The sequence below is a fragment of the Rhinoraja longicauda genome, chromosome 8 (assembly GCF_053455715.1).
Source record: "Rhinoraja longicauda isolate Sanriku21f chromosome 8, sRhiLon1.1, whole genome shotgun sequence".
Lineage (NCBI taxonomy): Eukaryota > Metazoa > Chordata > Chondrichthyes > Rajiformes > Arhynchobatidae > Rhinoraja > Rhinoraja longicauda.
Genome location: NC_135960.1, coordinates 38964137 through 38989449, shown reverse-complemented (window position 1 = coordinate 38989449; position 25313 = coordinate 38964137). Strand labels below are relative to the sequence as shown.

General features: G+C 47.7%; 1 protein-coding gene across 1 annotated transcript in view; it reads left to right on the top strand.

Moving 5' to 3' along the window:
* Positions 1-7031: 7031 nt before the first annotated feature.
* The window catches only part of atic (5-aminoimidazole-4-carboxamide ribonucleotide formyltransferase/IMP cyclohydrolase), a 33291-nt gene continuing 15009 nt past the window's right edge, over positions 7032-25313 (top strand). The window contains exons 1-7 of the mRNA XM_078404476.1: positions 7032-7122; positions 12746-12872; positions 14316-14392; positions 14535-14601; positions 17700-17788; positions 19456-19607; positions 22924-23080. Coding sequence (XP_078260602.1) covers positions 7104-7122; positions 12746-12872; positions 14316-14392; positions 14535-14601; positions 17700-17788; positions 19456-19607; positions 22924-23080 — 688 coding nt within the window. The 5' untranslated portion in view covers positions 7032-7103. The remainder of the gene's footprint in view (positions 7123-12745; positions 12873-14315; positions 14393-14534; positions 14602-17699; positions 17789-19455; positions 19608-22923; positions 23081-25313) is intronic.

Here is a 25313-nt window from a genome sequence, read left to right as displayed (position 1 = left end):
GGAGATCACAGATCAGTGCAGATTCGGTGGGCCGAATGGCCTGTTTTCATGCTGTAACTCTAAACTAAACTAAACTAAAGCGAGCACAGGGGCAGAGAGCAGTTGGTCGTGGCGTTTCACAAATCAGACAGCTCTAGTGAATATCAACTGAATTTCACTGTACAATAAAAAAAATAAGATCTGTGAAGGGTAATTCAGGATGCATTTACTAATCAGCAGATCTCAGACGTAAATATTTAATACTCATTGAAATGTCTGCATGCTGCCATTGGGCAGGATTCATCTATTTGAAATAACATAAAGGGCTGCGGGAAAATGGACTGTAATTGGTGCTGCAAGTAACAGGAACGTCTGGGTTTGGTCATGATGCTTCAGGCCGGCAGAATGAAGATGACAGGGCAATTCCATTATCAACCAAGCATTGATTTAAATAATATCAACAGAAAATGGTGGAGATATTCTGCAGGCAGCATCCGTGACGAGAGAAACAGACTTATACCATACGATAAGATATGATAGAACATTATTTATCCCAGGAGGGAAATTGATCTGCCAACAGTCATAAACACACAAAGATACATAAAACATAAAATTAAAGTGACGAGTGGAAAGAATTAGGTGATGAGCAGAGATTGGGAAGGGGGAGGGAAGGGGGAGGGGAGTCAGTCTCAGTTTACCCACAGCAGAAGGGGTTGTAAAGTTTGATAGCCACAGGGAAGAAGGATCTCCTGTGGCATTCTGTCCTGCATCTTGGTGCAAGTACTGTTGCTGAAGGTACTCCTCAGGTTGACTAGTGTGTCATGGAGGGGTTGAGGTGTATTATCCAGGATGCTCCGCAGTTTGAGGAGCACCCTCCCCTCTAAGACCACATCCCATGAATCCAACTGCACCCCCAGGACGGAGCCAGCCTTCCTGATGAGTTTGTTGATCCTATTGACGTCTGCAGCCTTCGCCCTGCTGCCCCAGCACACGGCAGCGAAGATGATGGCACTGGCTACCACTGATTGGTAGAACATCTGCAACATCTTATCGCAGACATTGAAGGAGCGGAGCCTTCTCAAAAAGTACAGCCAGCTCCGTCCTTTCTTGTACAGGGCCTCAGCATTCCCAGACCAGTCCAGATTACTGTCTAGGTACACTCCAAGGTCTTTATATATAACTAGACCAAGTGGACCCGTTGGGGCCAAACCTCTCCTGCATTGGTGCAGCACCCTCTCCTTCCCCCCTACTGACTCCCCTCCTCCCCTCCCCTCCCCTCATCCCTCCCTCCCCCTCCTCCCTACCTCCCCCTCCCCCTCCATCCCTCCCCCTCCCTCACCCTCCACCCCCCCTCCCTCCCCCTCCACCCCCCCTTCCCCTCCCCTACCCCCCTTCCACTCCCCGCACCATCCCCCTCAACTATTTTCCTCCCTCCTCCCCCACTCCCTCCCCCACTCCCTCCCCCCCCTCCCTCCACCCCCTCCCTCCCTCCCTCCCTGCCTCCCTAGGAGATAGATTTAAACCTTAAAATGTGAATAACTTTAAAAATATAACACCGATTTCAATGAACCTTCCATTAGCACCAAAGGGACGACGGTGGGTAAGGTGGGCCTAAAATTGTCGTGTTATCGTGTACCGTTTTGGCTGGAGTTCTGGAACAAACAAACAAACAAACAAGAGTTTTAGTATATAGACAGAGATTCATCTGTCCCAATAGCCTTCTTCTATGCTGTAAGAAAAGATAACAAACTTTTCATCAGAAAATCATTGGCCTGAAATATTAATCCCTTTTCTCTTTTCTCAGATCCTTCCTGACCTGATGAGTATTTTCAGAAATGTATCTTTTTATTTTGTATTTCCATCACTGACAGTTTTTTGACCAATCTTCAAACATTTAACTAGGTCTTGAACAACCAGAGATAAGACGCCTACCCCTGGCCAGTATGTGCTCATAATAAATCCCTTCAAAAGTCACTTTTACGCAACAGGCTAGTTATGAGCGATAGCCATATTCTCTATAGTGAACAGAAGTATTGCCTCTCCCACAGAGGATAGCTGCTTCAGAATCATGTGTATCCCATTTATGTTCCTAACAGATCACCTTGGTTGGTATAAGAAAATAACTGCAGATGCTGGTACAAATCGATTTATTCACAAAATGCTGGAGTAACTCAGCAGGTCAGGCAGCATCTCGGGAGAGAAGGAATGGGTGACGTTTCGGGTCGAGACCCTTCTTCAATCTGAAGAAGGGTCTCGACCCGAAACGTCACCCATTCCTTCTCTCCCGAGATGCTGCCTGACCTGCTGAGTTACTCCAGCATTTTGTGACTAAATCACCTTGGTTGGTAATTTGTTCGCCCAAGTTCAGTTATAAAAACAGGTCTAAATTCTGTATTAGGATTTGTTCTTTTACAACATATTTCATACCATGGTCAATGCTTGAGTGCCACAAAAATATATCCCAACACATGTTTTTTTTGTTGCCGTAGCGTGTGTATATTTACTACATGATTATTTAGGACATAATGGGTCACCTATTGTGCAGTGGGTTTTTTTTCTATTGGGAATAAATATTAACAACATGAGGAAGTCCAGTAAAGTGAATGAGGAGAATTACTTTTGCTTTGTTCAACAATGTCTGAAGGGGCTGTGAAAGCTGGTTCAATAATATCTTTCAAGAATGAGTGAATAAATACATGAGGATGTAAAGTTCTTACTGGAATCTGGGGAAAGAGCAGATCATACCCTTGTCCAGGCCCAGGTGCAAACCCAGGAGAAAATCCTCTGATTTATCCACATTCAGGTGGGCACTGATCAGGAGAAGGGGGGCAGTGAAGCAAATGGGATCATGGTTGTGGCCAAATAAACTCACTCAGAGGGACTTGTAACATGGCAGTGCTAAGAAATATAATTGCTTTGACATGAGGCTCTGTCTTGTGAATCTTATTTGCTATTGATAAAAACAGGGCAGTGCATGATTTGATCACGAGCTTCAGCTAATGGGATAAACTTATTGCAATTCAGTCATGTGAGCCATAAGTGGAATATAGTCGAGTTGTCCCACACAATGATTCACTTAACCTTTTTTGCTATTATTAGGGTGTTCGTTTAAAAGTTAAAACTGGTATACCGGGAGGAATGTGTGCAGACAGATGCATTGGGTTTAAATCTCGCATTTATATAGTACTTTGTAATTTCTCAGAGTGCTCTAAGGAAATGTTATGTTAGATGTGGAAAAAGTAGGTTCAGTCGGTGGCACTATCATCACTCGGTCATAAGATCATGCAATCCACATCTATGCATCCAAGGGGCAGTACAGTGGTGCAACTGGTAAAGCTGCTGCCTCACGGCACCAGAGACCAGGATTCGATCGTGACCTCGGTGCTGTTTGTGTGGAGTTTGCATGTTCTCCTGGTGACTTTGTGGGTTTCTTCCGGGTGCTCTGGTTTCCTCCCATATCCCAAAGCCGTGCAGATTTGTAGTTTAATTGGCCTCTGTAAATTTCCCTGGTGTGTACGGAATGGATGAGAGTATCCATGCTGTATCTCTAAACTAAACATCTAAAGCTCTGAGCAAAGCCCAGAAATTACAGTGTGTACCATCCAAGGTCTCACCAGTTGATGAGATGTTAATCTGGGGCACCCAACCTTGTGCACAGAATGACCCAATGGGAGTATTTTGGAGTGGTAGGCTTTCTGTTCATTCATGCATTGTGGGATCCTGCTTTGCAACAGTTGTAGTTGTGTTTTTTTGCTACCTTAAAAGTGTACAGAAATTATTTTAAGACCCTTTAGAGTATGAAATATACTCGCTGGAATTTAGAAGACTGAGGGGGGATCTTATAGAAACATATAAAATTCTTAAGGGGTTGGAGAGGCTAGATGCGGGAAGATTGTTCCCGATGTTGGGGAAGTCCAGAACCAGGGGTCACAGCTTAAGGATAAGGGGGAAGTCTTTTAGGACCGAGATGAGAAAACATTTCTTCACACAGAGAGTGGTGAGTCTGTGGAATTCTCTGCCACAGAAGGTAGTTGAGGGAAGTTAATTGGCTATATTTAAGAGGGAGTTAGATGTGGCCCTTGTGGCTAAAGGGATCAGGGGGTATGGAGAGAAGGCAGGTACAGGTTACTGAGCTGGATGATCAGCCATGATCATATTGAATGACGGTGCAGGCACAAAGGGCCGAATGGCCTACTCCTGCACCTATTTTCTATGTTTCTATGAAATGTGTAACATTAGAGGCTGCATAGGGGGACTTACCCACATGCTGCGAGGGGTTTCTTTCTCCCTCAGACCCTCAGTGTTGAGGATGACTTACTTCGCCATTTCTGGGGAATGGAAGATGTCTCTGGGTGAATTCTTTCAATGTGTAATGGCCATCGCACAACATGGTCTTATAGTGAACATATAGTGATGTCTGAATACAATGATGAGGAGATTCAAGACAACAAGAGATCATGATCTGCTGCTACAAATAGACATTGATGTTTACTCACACATTATGTTGCCCATAATCACTTCATTCATCACCCTAAATATTCATCCCCTCCACCACTGGGCACAGTGTGCACCATATACAAAATGCACTGCAGTGACTTGCCCAGACTACTGCAACAGCACCCAAAAGCACCTCCTGTACCTGCTATCCTCACTGCCAAAAGAACAAGATAAACAGCACAGGCATCACCAGCTTCCACATGCTCCAAGTTGCATAATGCCTTGACTTGAACTATATAATCAGTCTTTAAATGTCTGGGTCTCTCCACAACCGAAGATGCACTTTTAACAGCACTGCAGCAATTTAAGAAGGCAGCTTGCTATCATCTTCTCGAGGGCCATTTGGGAAGAACCATAAAGGCCAGCGAGGAAAGATGGAGTGAATCTGACAGGTCATCAAGCACATCAAACTCCACAGACACAGGGGACAAAATTGTACCCATCATCACCCTCATCCTGATGCCCACCTTAGTATGTGGCTGCATCAGGCTGTGGAGAGCCAAATCAGGTGGGCACCGAGTATCACTTTGGCTGAGGTTCTACTTGTCCCCAGTGTTGCAAAGGCTGGATCTGGCACTGATGCCACACAAAGTGTCAGTCAGCTGGACATTGCCGCACCACTGTACAGTACTTTGTGGAAAGGTTCTTCCAGACCAACACCTTTGACCATAAGTCCTTGGGCAGTGTTTTTTGCCTGGAACATTGCACAGGCACTGTGGGACAAGGACGTGATAGATCCTGTGGAGTGGTTCCCCTGAGCAGGTTGTTTGGTGAAATGCCTCAACGCCAGAGCGCACCAACAAGCTTGGTTAGTGATAACAGGGACCCTCACAGTCAGATCCTTCCTGTATCGTCCAAGTCCCATTACTGATGCCCATTGCCCTTGGGACGGCTGCTATGGAGAGGAGGCAGTTGCCCATAATCTCGCAGAGTGTGGATTTGTGGAGAGGGTCTGGAGAAGGATGCAATGGTCCTTGTCATGGTTAATCCTCAACAGCTCCATAACAGTTTAACGAACTGTCACCAGGAACACATTTAGCCACTGGAAGACCATCAAGTTGTGAAAGACACTCTTTGGTCTGCTCTAATTTTGTTGATCTCCCAGCAGAGCGGGTTAACCGTCCTGAAATGTTGGTGACCGGCTCACACCAGGCATCAGGAGAACATGCTGAAGGACTCGCTGAAGCTTAATGCAGACAACACAAAGGCTCTGGGGGGAGGACCACAGTCTAGGGTCCTTCCACTGCTGGCAATTGAGAGGTAAAGTCTGGTGGGGATACCCCTCAAATAAGGGAAGGAATATCACCACAGAGAACGACGTGTGTGGCAATGGTGTTTTGTTTGAAGATGGGTGCAAACACTACTGACTACGACACTATTTAATATATTGGCACTCAGAATATATTAAGAGATTTTGCATAGGATTTTTTGTACATAGCTTTTATTCTGAATAAAGTCTATTTTTTAAGTGAAAATAAATAAATCCTGTCTTTGCCAATGATGCTGCAAATGAGAAGAAGCACATTTATGTCTATTTGCCACAATATAGATTGGGTTTACCAGCCTGTACTTCAGGCTATTTGCTGTAAAATAAGTATATTTGCTCTATGATTGTTTATTTGTTGGAGTGTAGATGTTTTTGCTGCAAAAATAGGTATTTAATGTGCAAGTTATTGGCTGCACGGTTGATTTATTTGTTGTACATCAGTTATATTTTGTGCAATGACTGAGTTTATTGGTGGGACAACGGGTCACGCACCAGAGATGCTGCTGTGGTACTCCAGTGTATTACTCCAAAAAGTGTCTTTTTTTCAAATCAACGTCTATTTGCTCGTTTGTCTCTTTTTTTTTTACGAGGGTTGGTTATTCGGTATACATCAAGTTTATTTGCAGTACAGTTCGTTATTTGCTGTACAAATTAGCATATTTGCGCTAGTTGGTTATTTGCTGTATAAATTAGCTTATTTGCGGTGCAGTTGGTTATTTGCTGTAAAAAATGAATTCATTTGCGATGCAGGGGGTTATTTGTTGTTCACCAAGTTTACCTTCGGTGCAATAGGTCTATTTGTTAAGCTGTGTGAGAAGAAACTTCAGATGCTGGTTTACACCTAAAATGGACACAGAATGCTGGAGTAACTCAGGGTTACTGTGTCTACCTATTTGCTAAACTTTCCAGGCAATGCATTTCTTTCCTGCAACATTGTTTCTCTGTCCTGAACTCGCTGCCACGTGCGACCGAAAGGATATTCTTGAAAAATCAGTTATTGCTGAGTTGCACGGATAAAGTTTTGGTGTAATAATACACAGTGCATGCACGGCAATAATGCACACAAGTGCAAGCACAGCAATAACGCACACACAAGTGCATGCACGGCAATAACGCGCACACAAGTGCATGCACGGCAATAACGCACACACAAGTGCATGCACGGCAATAACGCACACACGGTGCATGCACAGCAATAATGCACACACAGTGCAACCACGGCAATAACGCACACAAGTGCAAGCACGCCTCTCCCGGATCCGCCTGCGCCCGGGCCTTCCGCTGGTAGCTCCGCCCAGCTCCGCCCGCGTGTTGAGCAGGAGCAGGAGCGGGCAGCAGGAGCAGCAGCAGCAGCAGCAGGATGGCATGCTCTGAACTGGGTGAGGCGGCGTTTGCCCGGTTTCTGTGGCGGGGCGGGGGGGGGGGACAGAGATGGAGTCAGCACTGAGTCGCAGTTTGCACCGCGCATCTACTCTCTGTAGTTTGGGAGAGGGGTCCGCACACCCTCCCCGGGTTGCCCTGCCCTCCCCGGGCCCGGCATCCAGATTCCTCACCACTTGGGAACCGCGAGGGTTTTGTCTGGGTCTCGGGATACCCGGGAGTGGAGAGAGGGACTAGTGTGGGTTTGCAGTTTGATGTTTCCTGGGGCGGGGGGGGGGTGGGTTTGCTTGCGTTTCTGGGCACTTGTCTGAGCGGGGTTTACGTGGGTTGCTAGGCACTTCGGGGGAGAGGAGAGGAGAGGGGAGAGGAGGGGAGAGGGGAGGGGAGAGGAGGGGAGGGGAGGGGAGGGGAGGGGAGAGGAGAGGAGAGGAGAGGAGAGGAGAGGAGAGGAGAGGAGGTGTGGAAAGTTTTGTTTTTATAGAGGGAGAGGGGGGGCATCTAGCTTGTCTAATCATTTTATAATTTTTCCTGCATCTAGCTTGTCTAATCATTTTATAAGTTAGACAAGCTAGATGCAGGAAAAATGTTCCCAATGTTGGGGGAGTCCAGAACCAGGGGCCACAATCTAAGTATAAAGGGGAGGCCATTTAAAACTGAGGTGAGAAGGAACTTTTTCACCCAGAGAGTTGTGAATTTGTGGAATTCTCTGCCACAGAGGGCAGTGGAGGCCAATTCGCTGGATTAATTTAAAAGAGAGTTAGATCGAGCTCTAGGGGCTAGTGGAATCGAGGGATGTGGGGAGAAGGCAGGCATGGGTTACTGATTGTGGATGATCAGCCATGGTCACAATGAATGGCTCGAAGGGCCAAATGACCTCCGACAGCACCTATTTTTTGTTTCTATGAATATCAACTCCAAATTGCACAAATCTTGAAACCTTTCCTTTCTCACCACCACCCATGCTTATCAAGAATCTCTCTTGCTCTACCTTTTTGCATTAAGATATTAAGACTGCATTCAATGCATACTGAGGAACAGGGTTCCAAGGACCAAATCATCAATGTTATTTTTTAAACAGTAATCCTTGTACATCTGCTCGATGAGATCTGTTAATTCTTTTAAACTTCAACAAAGGCAGGATCCTCTGCACCGTAATTACTGACAGTTCATTCCAGTTCCCCACCATGTAGAAAAGAATAACACTTTTCCTTCTACTGAAATGTACAGAGTTTTCATGTATAGAGCTACTCCAGTTCAGCTACTCCCTTTGGGCCACAGTGGACGGCATTGTGTTTTTTTAATTGAAAACCATTTGCTACAGTATGCCCATTACATTTGTGAATATCCTTATTTTATGCTGCCTTCTGTACTGCCTTTGTGTCAGTAGGAAAGTTGGACATGGCTTTCTCACCCAATACTCATCAGCCTCGTGAATGGCTGCAACATTGAGAGAAATCCTCACTGGTCTCCACAGGTCAGGTCCTGTAAATTTAATTGGCTGCGTTTCTTTTAATTCCCGTACTTTCAACATTGCAGCATTGCAGGACAGCAGTAAAGTATTGGTGCTCCAAAGACCTTGGTTCGCTCCTGACTGCTGGTACGGTATGTGTAGAGTTTGCACGCCTTCCTCAGGCTGCTACTTTCCTGCCACATCCCAATGGTGTGCTGGTTGGTAGTTTAATTGGCGATTGTAAATTACCCTTTAATGTAGTGGGGGTTAATGGCAATATTCATTAACAGGCTTGGATAAATCCTGTTAAATGCCTAAAGGTCTTTTGGAAATTTAAGAGAGAATGAAGCTATGTTTCAAACAGCACCTCGATTACCCTGTACAGAAATAGCCATCTGGATTTGTTCGGCTGGCCTATCCTTCCTCCTACTGCTGCTTTTGTTGTCTGTCAGGCTGACCTCTACCGTGCCGAGGCCTGGCGTCAGCTCTCAGATACTTCCTCATACTTACCATTGGCAATTACCCCACAGATGAACACCTGGCCATCGTGTCCCAGACGGTTTCTGATTTCAACACCTCCGGCGATCTCCCCTCCACAGTCCCCAATCTTATTCTCCCGCCCTGCACTGCCTGCTTCTATTTCCCTTCCAAACTCCACAAACAAGACTGCCCTGGCAGACCCATTGTTTGTGTCTGCTCCTGCCCCACTGAACTCACCTCCACAAACATCAATTCCATTCTATCCCCCCCTTGTCCAGTCTCTTCCAATCTACATCCGAGATGCCTCACTTGCCCTTCATCTCTTCAATACATTTCAATTTTCAATTCCTAGGCCCTCGTTGCCTCATCTTTACCAATGTCCCTTTGTACCTCCGCCCCCACCTCAAGGCCCTATGATTCTTCCCTGAACAGAGACCCAATAATTTCCCTCTACTAACACTCTCCTCCGCTTGATCGAATTTGTCCTTGCCCTCAACAATTTCTCTTTTGACTTGTCTCACTTTTTTTCAAGTTAAGGGCGTAGCCAGGGCACTCACGAGGGTCCCAGCTATGCCTGCATATTTGTTGGTTATGTTGAACAGCCTTTGTTCCAAATGCATACTGGCCCCGTCCCCTAACTCTTTCTCTACTACACCAGCAACTGCATCAGAGCTGCCTCCTGCATGCTTGCAGAACTCGTTGATTTAATTAATTTTTACTAATTTTCATTCTACCTTTAAATCAATTTGGACTATCTCTGACACCTCTTTCCATTTTCCTGACCTCTCTTGTCTCCATCACAGGGAACAGTCCATTGACTGACGCCTACTACAAACCCACTGACTCCCATGGTCATCTGGGCTACACCTATTTTGTCACCCCACACCACCTCTTGCAAAGACACTATACCGTACTATCAATTTCTCTGTCTCCACTGCATCTGCTCCCGAGATGAGGCTTTCCATTCTAGGACATCAGGGATATACTTTCTTTAGTAAACATGGTATTCAGCCCTGTTGTCTAGATGGATCCCTCACCGGTGTCTACTCTGTGTCCCGTAAACATAGAAAATAGGTGCAGGAGGAGGCCATTTGGCCCTTCGAGCCATCACCGCCATTCATTGTGAGCATGGCTTATCATCCACAATCATAGTTCTGCTCTTGCTTCCCCAGACACGGATAGAGTTCCCCTGGTCCCCGCCTTTCACCCTTCCACCCTCCACATCGAAAACATCACACTCCGACATTTATTTCACCTCGAACATGATTCCACCACTAGTCACATCTTCCCATCCCCATCTCTTTCCTCCTGCCACAGAGACCACTCCTCCTTGGTTCACTCATCTCTTCCTACTCGAACCACCCCTCTCTAGGTGCTTTCTGCTGCCACGGCAGGGGATGTAACACTTGTCCCGATACCCCCCTCCCTCACCTCTATGCAAGGACCCCATCAGTCCTTCCAGGTGAGACAGGGGTTCATTCATGTGCACCTCCTCTAATCTCTACTGCATCCAGTGTTCCCAAAGTGGTCTCCTTTACATTGGCGAGACCAAGCATTGACGCGGCAATCATTTCGCCAAACACTTGCACATGGTCCACCAGATATCCCAGTTGCTAACCATTTTAACTCCTCTTCCCATTTCCATACTGATCTTTCTGTCCAGGGCCTCCTTCATTGCCAGAGGGAGGCCAAATGCAAACTGGAAGAACAGCACCTCGTATTCTGCCTTGGTAGCCCCATGGTATGAGTGTTTAATTCTTCAATTTTAGGTAACTAACCAAACCACCCCTCCCCCTCCTGTGCCCCACCTGAGAACAAGCACCTATTTCTCTCCTTCCACTCACATTTCTTCACAATTCGCAGTTCTTCAATCCTTTTGTCTCACACCTTCTGTCTTTTCATCTCTGTCGTTTGTCCAACCATCTGCCAACCAACCCCCCCCCCCCCACCTTTATCCATCTATTACTTGCCAAGTTTTGTTCTGCCCCTCATCGTCTCGCTTTCTTCCCGCCCACACCACAACCGGTCTGAGGACTCAGTCTTGTTCAAGTCTGTTGTGGAGTCCTTAAACATCGCCCACTCTATCTCGGAGTCCTTGCCGCTGGGGCAGTGGTCTTCAGTCACTGACTATAGGCAGGAAGAAGGAGCATAGCAAAGTGGTCCGATCTCCCAGAGTGAGGGTGAGGGGTGGAGTGATAGGCATCTCTGATGATCGAATAGCAGTGGTCGAGGGCCTTGTTGAAGTCCACAGGTATGACAGGAAAGGCAGTGTCTGGTGTTTGTTGACCATGGTATTGCAGCTACGACAGTGTTAGGCGAACGTCTGCTTGGGGTGGGATGTAGACTGCTGTCATGGTGATGGAGGTGAATTCTCTCAGGAGATAGAAGGGACAGCACTTTACTGCCAGATGTTCCAGGTGCGAAGAGCATGAGTTGGACAGGACCACTATGTCTGAGCACCACAAAGAGTTTACCGTAAGGTAGTCGGCTCTGCCTCTCCCTTTCCCTGATGCCTCTGACCTGTCCATGTGATGAGTGGAGAAACCTTTGGGTTGGAGGACTGAGACTCGGGAGCTGGGGGTGAGCCATGTCACTGTGAAACAGAGAACACAGTATTCTCTCCTCTCCCCTTGATAAGTTCTCAACTTTTGATTAAGTTCTCAACTTTATTTTCTATGGACTACATTGGCCTGCAGAATGGTAAGGAAGGGAGGTCATAATCCCCTGAGCTTCAGTCTTGCTGGCAAACCTGACTGTTAGTTACGTTTCTGGACATAGAAAATAGGTGCAGGAGTAGGCCATTCGGCCCTTTGAGCCAGCACTGCCATTTAATATGATCATGCCTGATCATCCAAAATCAGTACCTTGTTCTGGCTTTTTCCCCATCTCCCTTGATTCCCTTAGCCCTCAGAGCTAAATCTAACTCTCTTGCAAACATCCAGTGAATTGGTCTCCACTGCCTTCTGTAGCAGAGGATTCCACAGATTCACAACTCTCTGGGTGTATTCACAGCTCTCTGGGTAACACAATGGAGACATCTCGGTGTTTCCCGACACTGTGTTCAATTTAGTTGTCTTTTTGGCTATTAATGGGAACAAGTAGGAGAAAGCTAAGATTAGGAAAGTAGAGTCGTCATGGATATAAAAACAAGCCTTAAAGGGTGAACTTTGAGTCCTGGAACAGCCTTATCGAAATAGCAGTTTTTGCTAGAACAGATTAGTTTAATTTAGAGATACTGCGTGGAAACAGGCCCTTCGGTCCATTGATCCCATGCCGACCAGCAATCTCCATACACTCGCACTGTCCTACACACCAGGGACAATTTACAATCTTTACCAAAGCCAATTAACCTACAAACCTGTATGCCTTTCGAGTGTGGGAGGAAACTGGAGCACCTGGGGAAAACCCACGCGGTCACAGGGAGAATGTACAAACTCTATATAGACATCACCCGTAGTCAGAATCGAACCCGGGTCTTTGGTGCTGTGAGGTAGCAACTCTACCGCTGCGCCACCAGTCCGTTGATAATGTTAACTCTGAGTTCAATAGATTGTTAGACAATTTTATTGAGGGATACAGAGTAAAGACAGGAGTATGGATCACAGATCAGCCTTGCCCTGCCCCACTGCAGAGCAGACTTGAATTTAATGGCCTACCCCTCTGCTAATGTGACTGCGATTTTTGTCTTGCAGCGTTGCTGAGTGTCTCTGATAAGACTGGTCTGGTGGAGTTTGCCCGGAGCCTGGATTCCATCGGCCTCTCCCTGGTGGCTTCTGGCGGGACAGCAAAGGTTCTGCGCGATGCTGGGCTCACTGTCAGGTGAAGGATGAGGAGAGATGTGAGCCATTTGTCAATGCATGGCTCTGCTCAGATACTCAAGCATTAAACAACCCTCTGTGTCCCATAATCGGGTGCAGTACACCAGCTTAACCCTTCTGCTTTAAGTAGATACTAAGGCCATGGTTCAATGAGTTGTTAAATAAATAGTTAGATTAAGTGGAAATGACCAAATTAAAAAATTTGGAAATGTTCAATCAAACCTTAACAATTAGTATTATTTTGAACTGGGAAGTGCAAGTCATTTTATCATTCTTGCACCAGTTTATTTTTCCACCATCCATAAGGTCCTCGGTGAAGTGTAGTGGAAATCTTTAAACTGTGTGCGCTGAACTGAAGTGCATCAGTCAAAGTACTATTGGGAATAAATGGGTTGTCATTGATAAGTGCTAGTGTTTCTCTGCAGCACTCGAGAAGTAGCTAAATACTTAAAATGACAAAAGGCACAAGGGCTCAAGTGAAAGAAAAAATCAAATAAATATCTTTCAAAAAACTGACGCTAATACACTGCTGTTATGTTGCATTTTGTTATTGTGCACTTGTCTGCGATCTTTAATGTATAATGTGGAGTCTTATCTGCCAGAAATATGGGAAATAAGTTTGCCGAAGACACAGAAATTGGTGCTGTGGATAGTAAAAAGGATTGTCTTAGATTACAGAATGATATTCATCAACTAGTGTGGGAAAGTTCAATGGACCAACGATAGATGGGAAGTAAACCTGGCAATTGCAGTTTGGAAGGTGTAATAAGACAGGGATATTCACCACGAATGGTAGCCTCCCCCCCTCCCCCTCCCCCAAATTAGGTGGATTGAGTAACACAGGGACCCAAATGTAAAGTAAAAAGTCTAAAATAGAGACATTGGAGCCTCAGCTGCTGAACTAAGAGACACTGGAGCACGCTGTCAGACTGGGAGCTTGTGTTTGTCTCTGGAGTAGGATTAAACCCACGATCCTCTGACTTGGGGTGGGGGGGGGGTTCCAAATGCGGGCAGCTGAAGCTCACATGCCCACTCCCTCCACCATGTCCCGCCATATCACAGAACTACCCGGTTTGTGGAAACCAATTAACTGGTGCTGAGGATGGACACACATTGCTGGAGTAACTCAGCGGGATAGGCAGCATCTCTGGAGAAGGAATGTGACATTTCAGGTCAAGCTAACAATGAATCATTCTACATTTGTTTGATCGTCATCCCCTTCAATCTGTGTTTTCACACCTTACCCTTCCAAATCTCTGTCTCCCTTTTCCCTGACTCTCAGTCTGAAGAAGGGTCTCAGCCCAAAACATTACTCATTCCTTCTCTCCAGAGATGCTACATCTCCTGCTGAATTACTCCAGCATTTTGTTTAACTTCGGTGTAAACCAGCATCTGCAGTTCTTTCCTACACAATTAATTGGTGCTGTTTGCTTTATTCCCCAAGGGATGTGTCGGAGATTACTGGGTTTCCGGAAATGTTGGGAGGGCGAGTGAAGACACTACATCCTGTGGTACACGGAGGTGAGTAAAGTCCCGTTGTTGAGAAGCTGGTGGGGTGGAATATCTCCCATAGTTTGTGTTGCCACAGATGTATGGTTAAGTCCTCACAAAGAGAGGTTTTGCAATGTTCTTTGATGATTTGTCCTTGTGTTTCTGTGTTCAGGTATTTTGGCCCAGAACATTCCAGAAGACAAGTCTGAGGTTGCGAAACTTGGCTTCAGCTTGATAAGGTGAGATGTTTGTGTGATGGAGATACTCTGCTTGAGGGTGTGTGTCACAGTCATATGCTAAAGGTAACGGTGGTGAGGCTGTGATACAGGAAGAGTGTGGGTGGTGGGGGAGAGGTTTATGTCTTCCAGCTGCCCACAAACCCATCCACTTCCAGTGCTGATGCTGGCACGAGGTTGACTGTGTCCCTTCCTTTCAGAAACAGTCACGGTTGGGGTCATTCCTTGCCGCTCCTTCTGTCATCTGCCTGCCCGGGCGGGGACCTGAGAGCAGAGCCATGCTGAGGTGCCGAACTGGATTTTAATCCCTCGCGGGAAAGGTGTCCCCTCTGACAGTGCAGCGCTCCATCAGTGCCTGGAGTGCGGATGTTGTTTTGAATACGACCTTAAGCCCGTGACTCTGGTGAGAGTGCCCGCCCACACTGAGTCATGAAGAAGAACACGTGAATTGTCCAGGAGAAAAGTTCCATGTTCTGCAGACTGTAGACCTGCAAATTGATGTATGAAAGGAAAATCCTGCTTGAATTCTCTGCTCTGGTGGATTCTTTTTTTTCTTCTTTTTTTCCCCTTTTTTTTTTTGAAAAGCATATGTACAAATAGAAATAAAAGACACATTTGTTACAGAGTTCTTACATAGCTTCAATTTTAAAATTTTTAAAGAGAGAAAATAAATTTTTTTAAAAAACTATAAACTATTGGGAAGAGAGAATAAGAGGATTAAAAAAAAGATATAACTATAAAAATTAAAGGGAGTAGATCCGGGAGACAATAACCACAAAATTTAAAATTAAAAGTTGAAACTTGAGTTAGGGGTTGGATGTACATCCAACCCCTAACTCAAGTTTCAACTTTTAATTTAAAATTTTTATTTTAGTCCTGTGCCAAACCCATTTACTTTTCTAAAAATTCAATAAATGGAGACCATATTTTTAAAAATAACTCAGGTTTGTCAATTAAGGCTCTGGTGTATTCTGTTGACATCTGTCGCCTGTCGTCACCGTTTTTGAATGGTGGCAGTGACTGAGTAAGCTTTAATCCTCCAGCACTTCACAGCCTGAGCTGTCTTCCCAGCTAAGCCAAGGGTCACGTGAACCATGTGCAGCTCGCCTTGGCAAAGAGTCTTTGGGCTGATATCTCTCTTTCCACGGACGCTGCCTGACCTATGAGTTTCCAGCAGTTTCTGTTTCAGTGTCCAGCTTCCGTTTGATTTCTTTTTGATGTGTGAGCACACAGATGAAATTCATGAGTTTCTGTTCCTGGCGTAGATTTTTGGCAGCAAATCCTAATTTGGCAAATTTTGCTTGCAAAAGTGGGCGAAAGGAATTTAGTGGGTATGGAATTTCAGAAACTTGCTTTTACTTCAGAATTCTTCCATCCATTCACTCAAAGTGAAGGGGGTTCCAAAGCACACTTACCTGTGAAATGTAGTTAAATTGTTCCAGCAAATGCCTGTGAACAGCAGTTTCCCACTCGTTGGTCAAGTGATTAGGAATGCCTGCATTTTAGTGGTTAGCGGGGTGGGTGGGGAAGTGTCTGAAATCATTAATATTGAGCCAGCAGGGTATAGAGAGACACTTCAATGTACAGTCCCATCCAGTACCTCTAATAGCACAGCTCTTTATACAAACTGAGATGTCAGCGTGGAATGAACTGGCATCCTTTTGAACCCGAGGTTCAAAAGCTGCAAACTGGCCTAGGGCTGACTCCAGGCAGCAGAGTGCTGCAGCCATTAGACCCACTGACATGCAGTCTGGAGTCTTGTGTTCAGTCTTGACCACGAGTGCCTTTGGAGTGGAGTTTCCACATTCCTGCTGTGACTGTTTGGGTTTCCTCTGGGTTCCCCAGTTTCCTCCCACATTGTGATGGTGTGTGGGTCGGTAGGTTAATTGGACACTAAATTGCCACTCGTGTGTAGATGACTGGTGCAATCTGGAGGGAATTGATGGGAATGTTGGGATAGCAAAAAATGGCAAAGTGTGGGATTTGTGTATATGAGTGTTTATGGTCAGGTTATAGGCTGTTTCTGTGCTGTATTGCTGTAAGATTACGACTGGTCAGTGAAGCAATGTGGACACTAGCCGTATCAGAAAGTCTTCACTCTGGTTAATGAGCACAAGCGTGATAAGGTTTAAGTTTCTATACATTGCGCGGAGTTCAGGGTTCAAGAGGTTTCCCAAAAGTTTGGCATTTTGCAATCCTACCAATGCAGACTTTTTTTTCTCCCCTTCACTTTGTCCCTCTGAATTTACTGGGAAATTCAGTGCTTCTTTTTTACTCTCCTCTTTCTCCATTTTGCTTCAGCATCCTCCTCGCTAATCCATTGGGGAAGGGATCACGTGCCTGTACAGGGGCCTGCTAAAGTCCCAAAGCAGTGAGCATCAGGGAGCAGTTGGGTCACGCATCTTTAAAGGTGTAACTTTGACATCAAGGCTCCAGATATCCTAAAAAAGAAATCTGGGAACTCTGGGAATCAGTGCTACTATCTCTCAATTCCAGCAACCTGGGTTTGATCTTTACCTCTGGTGATATCTGCGCATTGGTTTCCTCTCATCGTGAAGACATGCTGGTTGTTTTGATAGCTGCTGTAAATTATCCATAATCTAGATGTAGAACAGGCGAAACTAAGGGAGGTTCTTCACCATTTGTTGTTGATCATCAGATGTAAGTCTCAGTACAGATAGTTGAGCAACAATTGCTGGGTGCAGTATTGAGGGAGTTTAGGATGTGGGATGAGGCGGTTTTATGAGCCAGAGTGAAGACTTTCTGATAAGGCCAGCGTCCTCATCCCTTCACTGACCAGTCTTAATCTTACAGCAATACAGCACAGAAACAGCCCTTAACCCGACCATAAACACTCATTTACATGAATCCTGCATTTTGCCATTTAGCCTTCAGATGAGAGGTTAAACCGTCCCAGTTTCCTCTCTCCTCTGTGTTGGGTGCCAGTGTGAAACATTGGTAGGAAAGGTACCGTAAACATTTCATGCTTGGTCCAAACCTGCCTATTATGCCATCTGTACTCCAGAGCTGTCAACAGCTGATGGGCGCCATGTGTGGCTCCACTTGGCTTTCACTTCTGTCTTTGTGTTTCCCTCCCTCAGAGTTGTGGTTTGTAACCTGTACCCGTTTGTGAAAACTGTCTCCACTCCAGATGTGACCCTGGCGGAGGCTGTGGAGCAAATCGACATTGGTGCGTTTTTAACTTGAGTTTAATTTATTTGGAAAGAAGCAGCTTTGAAATTTCTTTAACTTGCTATATCTGCGCCCCTCCTCGTAAGAAAATAATTTCATTTCTATGGACCCCAGGATCCAAGAGCATTTTGCATCAATGTTGAAACATTGGAAATAATACACCCAATTGGTACAGAATAAATGTCCATATAATCTGCTTTAATGATGCTGACTCAATAATTGCCAGCCAGGAGGGAATCTCTTTTATATCTCTTTGAAAATGCAGTCAGCTATGTTATTGGTGGGTGAGTGGGGAGGTGAATGGGTTGTCTTATTTTATTTTTGTGACACTGGCTCTGGGCATTTGGCTAGGGGAACCATTATTCCCCCCCATCCACCCTCTCAAGCCCCCTAGATGGGTGTTTTGGAGAGGCCTGGCAGAAGGGCTCCCGCCTCACTAGCAGCATGGAAAGGAAGGTTAACAGACGAGTTGAGCAAGTGGCTGGGATGCATAACATTTTGTTGATCTTTATTACAAAAGGATTTGAGTTCAAGGGTAGCGATCCTAACTCTACTTATGCAGACACAATATTTTGAACATAGCGTATCTTTCTATCTGAGGAAGGGTATGCCTGATGGATGGAGGGGGTGCAGCAAAAGATTTGCTAGATTGATTCCTGGGAGGAAATTTGCTCTACAGTAAAACATTTAAGAAAACTAAACTGGTAACTGTAATTAAAAAACAAAACCGCTGGAAGAACTCTGGGGTCAGGCAGCATCTGTGGAGGGAAATTGACAGTTGACTTTTCGGGTCAAGTCCAGAGGAAGGCCCAATTGTTATTTCTCTCCACAGATGCTGATTGGTTTGCTGAGTTCCTCTAGCGGTTTGTGTTTTGCTACAGATTCCAGCATGTGCAGTCTTTGTCTGTGTGGAGCCAATAACTATCTTGAGATAAGAAAAATCTAATTGAAATGTAAATAGTTCTCGCAGGTCCTGAAAGGGTAAATAATGATCCCTGTGGCTTGGGTGACTGGAACATTTGTGGAGGGGTGGAGGGTGTCACTATCTCAAAATAAAGGGTCAATCATTCAGGGGAGAATTTTTGGAAGAAATGTATTTACAAAGTGGATGGTGCTTCACTGGGATTCTTTATTCAAGGCCCATGGAATCTCAGCCGCAGATAATAAGGGAATGAAGGGATGTGGTTTAATTTTTAAAAGCGGTGCTGAGGTGAAAGATCCTGTTGAATGGTGGAGTAGGCAGGAGAGGCTGAATAGACTGCCCCTGTCCTTATGTTCCTCAACTCCCCTTGGCTGGGTCCTGGGAAGAATCATTGGGCATGCTTCAACCTGTAGAAGTATCTGAAGCAGGTGACCTCACTGCAATAATTAAATAGAGATTCCACTTCTTGTTGAAGGTTGATTGTTTTGTGCCACATTAGTCAGATGGGAGAGGGGATTCTTGGCGAGCTGTGCTTGGATTTGAGATTTTTTTAATACATTTCCTGACCCGAGGCCACCCGTTTCTGGGAATTAAAGTTGCCCAGCATGTCCGACAATGCAGCATGCATTCGGTTGAGTTTCAGAGAGTCAGGTGATAGATGGCAAGGGTGACCCTTCCCATTGCACTGACTGTGTTGGGCATGTGTAATGTTTATGTTGCGTGTGCCCTCTGTCTTCCCAAAGGTGGTGTAACCCTGTTACGAGCGGCAGCAAAGAACCAGGCCCGTGTGACCATAGTGTGTGATCCTGCTGACTACATGACCGTTACCCAGGAAATGGAGGCCTCTGAACAGAAGGACACTTGTGCAGAGACCCGGAGAGCCTTGGCATTGAAGGTATTCTTACTAAATTGACAGTGACTTTTGATACTTCACTCCTCAAGGGGGAAGGGGGTTGGGTGGGGCCTAGAGTTATTTCTTCCCCTCTTACTGTGCTCCGTCCCAGCTCCAGCTTACTGGCAAGTGCCCTATTTCTGGGGCCCAAGCTCATGCCATTTGATTGTGGCCCTTGGTTGACAGGCACACACCAGGTTTTGTCGGTCTTTCAGTGGGGGTGCGTTGAGAGCTGACTTGTGCAAACTGGTGTGGTCAATAGTCTTCTCGTTGATGTCATCTGTTTCCCCATGATGGAAGTCTGAACAGGGCTTGTGGGGTTTTTCTTGCACTATTGCCTCGCTGTCGCTCTGCTGGGAATCTAAGGTTTATTGCAGCCCGGGGTTATGGTCAACGTATGCTCCCCTGAATAATGACAGTGCATTGAAGGGATCTCCACTATCATCCCTACTCCTCGACATTGTTGACGTTGTGGCGGATCAGGCCACTCCTCGGGTCAGCCCCCTCGTTACGTGACGGACAGGTGAAAGGAGTTAAAAGCCAGACCAAGGGAAGGCGTGGATCATCCCTTGGAGAACTACACTGTGGGCACCAGCTCACAGCCTAATAAAGAATCTATTAAACACTGCCTGGCGTCTTGCCTTTTCTCTGGCCTCCGCCAGGCCACCACATTGGTGACCTCGACGGACATCACACGTAGTGATGTCGAACAATGGACAACCCGGTCCTGCCGCCCTCGCGCAACCCGGCCCTGCCGACCTCGAGGCCGTCTCCCTCAAACTCCCGACCCTGTGGACCGAAGAGCCTGAGGTCTGGTTTCAGCAGGCAGAGGCACAGTTTGCTGTGCGAGGGGTAACCGTCGACTTGACGAAGTACTTTTACGTCGTCGGCGCCCTGGACCAGGCGACAGCAAGGCGAGTAAAGCCCTACCTTAATGACCCCCCCGCGGATGACAAATATAAGGGCCTGAAAGACCTCCTTATCAGGAGGTTCGGCCTCAGCGACGCCGAGAGGGCAACTCGCGTTATGAGCCAGGGGGGGCTCGGGGACCGACGGCCGTCGGCCCTTCTGGAGGACATGCTCGCCCTTATGGGCAACCACCCGCCCTGTTTCTTATTCAAGCAGGCCTACCTGCGGCAGCTCCCCGTCGACCTCCGTTCTCAGCTCGCAGAGGACCCCTTCACCGACACGCAGCGGCTGGGCGAGCGCGCTGACCAAATTTGGATGTCCCGTCGGGAGGACCTGGCAGCCCTAGCCGTCTTTTCCGCGGCGTCGGAAGGCCAACAGCAAGCTGGAGCCGCCGTCGACCCCGTTTCAGGACGACCCCCGCGGCGAAATCAGGCACCTCAGCGGGGCCCAACGGCATTACAGCGCGTTCGACCGGGAGCTCCTCGCCCTCTACCTCGCGGTACGCCACTTTCGGTACTTCCTAGAAGGGAGACCCTTTACCGCGTTCACAGACCACAAGCCACTCACATTTGCGTTCGCCAAGGTTTCGGATCCGTGGTCTGCGCGGCAACAGAGACAATTGGCTTATGTGTCGGAATATACCACCTCAATTCGGTTCGTGGAGGGAAAAAACAACAGGGTGGCCGACGCCCTGTCTAGACCCGCGATCCACGCCGTCCTACAAATGGCCGGGGGGATCGACTATTCCGCCCTAGCAGCCGCACAGCTGGGGGACGAGGAGATGGCTGCCTATCGTACAGCCGTGTCCGGCCTGCAGCTGGAGGACATTGTCTGTGGCCCCGGGGATACAACACTGTTGTGCGACACCTCCACTGGCCTGCCGCGGCCCATCGTCCCTGTCGTCTGGCGTCTCAGGGTATTCGAGGTGCTCCACGAGCTGTCTCACCCCTCCATTCGGGCGACGGTGGCCCTTGTATCCTCCCGTTTCATGTGGCACGGGCTGCGTAAGCAGGTCGCACACTGGGCACGTACCTGCATCCCGTGCCAAACTTCAAAAATCCAGCGACACGTGCGTGCGCCTCTGCAAGAGTTTCGTGTCCCTCGGCAGCGCTTCGACCACATTCATGTAGACATCGTGGGGCCGCTGCCGCCGTCCCGGGGCATGACCCACCTCTTCACTGTGGTAGATCGCTTCACGCGGTGGCCGGAGGCCATTCCGCTGGCAGACACCTCGACGGCCACCTGCGCGCGGGCCTTGGCGGCGCACTGGATCGCCCGGTTCGGGGTGCCACTGGACATCACATCCGATCGGGGGCCACAGTTCACTTCGGAACTGTGGTCGGCCATGGCAAGGCTCTTGGGTGTCAGCCTACACCACACTACGGCGTACCATCCACAGTCGAACGGGTTGGTGGAACGCTTTCACCGCCAGCTGAAAGCTGCCCTGAAGGCTCGGCTCACGGGCCCAGACTGGGTGGACGCCCTGCCGTGGGTTTTGCTGGGGATCCGCACCGCACCCAAGGAGGACTTGGCCTCCTCCTCCGCCGAGTTGGTGTACGGGGCCCCCTTGACGGTTCCCGGGGAGTTCATCCCACCAGCGCACGGTCGAGTGGAGCAGCCTTCTGACGCCCTGCAACGTCTTCGGCAGACGGTGGGCAGGCTGGCACCTGTGCCCACATCACGTCATGGGACATTCCAGCCACACGTCCCTGCCGCTCTGGAGGACTGCCAGTTTGTGTTCCTGCGCAGGGACGCACACCGATCACTTCTCCAGCGGCCGTACGAGGGCCCCTTCCGGGTCCTACAACACGGCTCGGCCACATTCGTTCTGGACATGGGGGGTCGCAGAGAGACTGTTTCGATCGCACGGCTGAAGCCGGCACACGTGGACATTGATCGGCCGGTGCCGGTTGCACAGCCCCGCCCGCGCGGTCGCCCCCCGTCCAAGCTACCCCCTCCAGTGTCTGCTACGACCCCTCCACCTGTCGTTCAGTCGCCGGTCCCTGCGCCGGTCATGGTGCGCACCCGGGCTGGTCGCCTCGTGCGCCCGCCTGTCCGTTTTGTACCTCCGGTTCTTGGGGGGGGTCCTGTGGCGGATCAGGCCACTCCTCGGGTCAGCCCCCTCGTTACGTGACGGACAGGTGAAAGGAGTTAAAAGCCAGACCAAGGGAAGGCGTGGATCATCCCTTGGAGAACTACACTGTGGGCACCAGCTCACAGCCTAATAAAGAATCTATTAAACACTGCCTGGCGTCTTGCCTTTTCTCTGGCCTCCGCCAGGCCACCACAACGTTTTAATTTAACTTTAAATCCGCTGAGCGTTTCGGTCCGTTTTGATCTGCATTGACTAGCTGCACTTTACTGTAGCCAAAAGTATGGTGGCTTTCACTCTGCTGTGTTCTCTCTCTAGGCGTTTACCCACACAGCCCAGTATGATGCAGCGATTTCTGATTACCTCCGGAAGGAATGCAGCCAGGGAGAGTCCCAGCTGCAGCTGAGATACGGGATGAATCCGCACCAGACTCCTGCCCAGGTCTACACGTTGAGGCCCAAACTTCCGTTCAAAGGTGAATCATAGAAACATAGAAACATAGAAAATAGGTGCAGGAGTAGGCCATTCGGCCCTTCGAGCCTGCACCGCCATTCAATATGATCATGGCTGATCATCCAGCTCAGTAGCCTGTACCTGCCTTCTCTCCATACCCCCTGATCCCTTTAGCAAAAAGGGCCACATCTAACTCCCTCTTAAATATAGCCAATGAACTGGCCTCAACTACCTTCTGTGGCAGAGAATTCCACAGACTCACCACTCTGTGTGAAGAAATGTTTTCTCATCTCGGTCCTAAAAGACTTCCCCCTTATCCTTAAGCTGTGACCCCTGGTTCTGGACACCCCCAACATCGGGAACAATTTTCCCGCATCTAGCCTCTCCAACCCCTTAAGAATTTTATATGTTTCTATAAGATCCCCCCTCAGTCTTCTAAATTCCAGCGAGTACAAGCCCAGTCTATCTAGTCTTTCCTCATATGTAAGTCCCGCCATCCCAGGGATCAATCTGGTGAACCTTCTCTGTACTCCCTCTAAGGCAAGAACGTCTTTCCTCAGGTTAGGAGACCAAAACTGCACACAATACTCCAGGTGCGGTCTCACCAAGGCCCTGTACAACTGCAGCAGAACCTCCCTGCTCCTAAACTCAAATCCTCTGCTATGAATGCCAACATACCATTCGCTTTCTTCACTGCCTGCGGCTCCTGCATGCTTGCTTTCAATGACTGGTGCACCATGACACCCAGGTCACGTTGCATCTCCCCTTCTCCCAATTGGTCACCATTCAGGTAATACTCTGCTTTCCCTTTCCTGTTCTTGCCGCCAAAGTGGATAACCTCACATTTATCCACATTATATTGCATCTGCCATGCATTTGCCCACTCGCCTAATCTATCCAAGTCACTCTGCAGCCTCCTAGCATCCTCCTCGCAGCTAACACTGCCACCCAGCTTCGTGTCATCCGCAAACTTAGAGATGTTGCATTCAATTCCCTCGTCCAAATCATTAATATACACTGTAAATAACTGGGGTCCCAGCACTGAGCCTTGCGGTACCCCACTAGTCACTGCCTGCCATTCCGAAAAGGACCCGTTTATTCCTACTCTTTGCTTCCTGTCCGCCAACCAATTTTCTATCCACCTCAACACTGAACCCTCAATACCGTGTGCTTTAAGTTTGTACACCAATCTCCTATGTGGGACCTTGTCGAAGGCCTTCTGAAAGTCCAGATATAACACATCGACTGGTTCTCCCTTATCCACTCTACTAGTTACATCCTCGAAAAATTCTATAAGATTCGTCAGACATGATTTGCCTTTGGTAAATCCATGCTGACTTTGTCCGATGATTTCTCCACTTTCCAAATGTAATGCTATCACATCTTTAATAACTGACTCTAGCATTTTCCCCTCTACCGATGTTAGGCTAACTGGTCTATAATTCCCTGTTTTCTCTCTTCCCTCCCTTTTTAAAAAGTGGGATTACATCAGCTACCCTCCAGTCCTCAGGAACTACTCCAGAATCTAAAGAGTTTTGTGCAGCTGGGAAGGGGTAGGGTGGGTAGATAGCACCTGCTTTGAGCATGTTGGACAAAGTTAGTTTATGCGGTGCCTTTTCATGACCTCGAATGTCCCAAATTGTTTTGGGACTTCTGAGGTATAGTGACTATTGTGATGTTGGAAAAGCGGCAGTTTATGTGTGCAGACCATGATCCCATGCACCACAACAAACAGAGGGCAGAACATGCTTCAGCCAGTCGAGCTGCCACCTTGCAATTCTCTCCTTCAGGTACTTTCTGTGTGGAGTCCGAATGCTCTCCTTGTAACTGCATTGGTTTCCTCCAGGTGCTCTGGTTTCCCAACACACCCCAAAAACGTAGATCAGTTGCTGTAAATTGCCCGTGTGTAGGTGAGTGGCGGATTCTGCTAGGAGTTGAGAATATAATGAGATGAGCATAAAGGGGGGTTGATATGGACTCAATGGGTCAAAGCATCTTTTTCTGTACTTTAGGACAAATATAAATATTGGGCAAGAGAGCCCATAGCTCTACACCTTCAACTTGATGATCTTTGAAATATTACTCTAGTGTGATCAGGACGGATTAGAATCTTTAGCAAAATCTGGGACCTCTGTTGTACGAGTCCTTGGCCTGTCAGCCTGGGTTACCTACTCAAGGCCAGGTGAGGCTGGGACACACAATCTACCGTTACCCTTGACCCACGCCTAGGGCAGCACAGAGGCACTGCTGGTGGG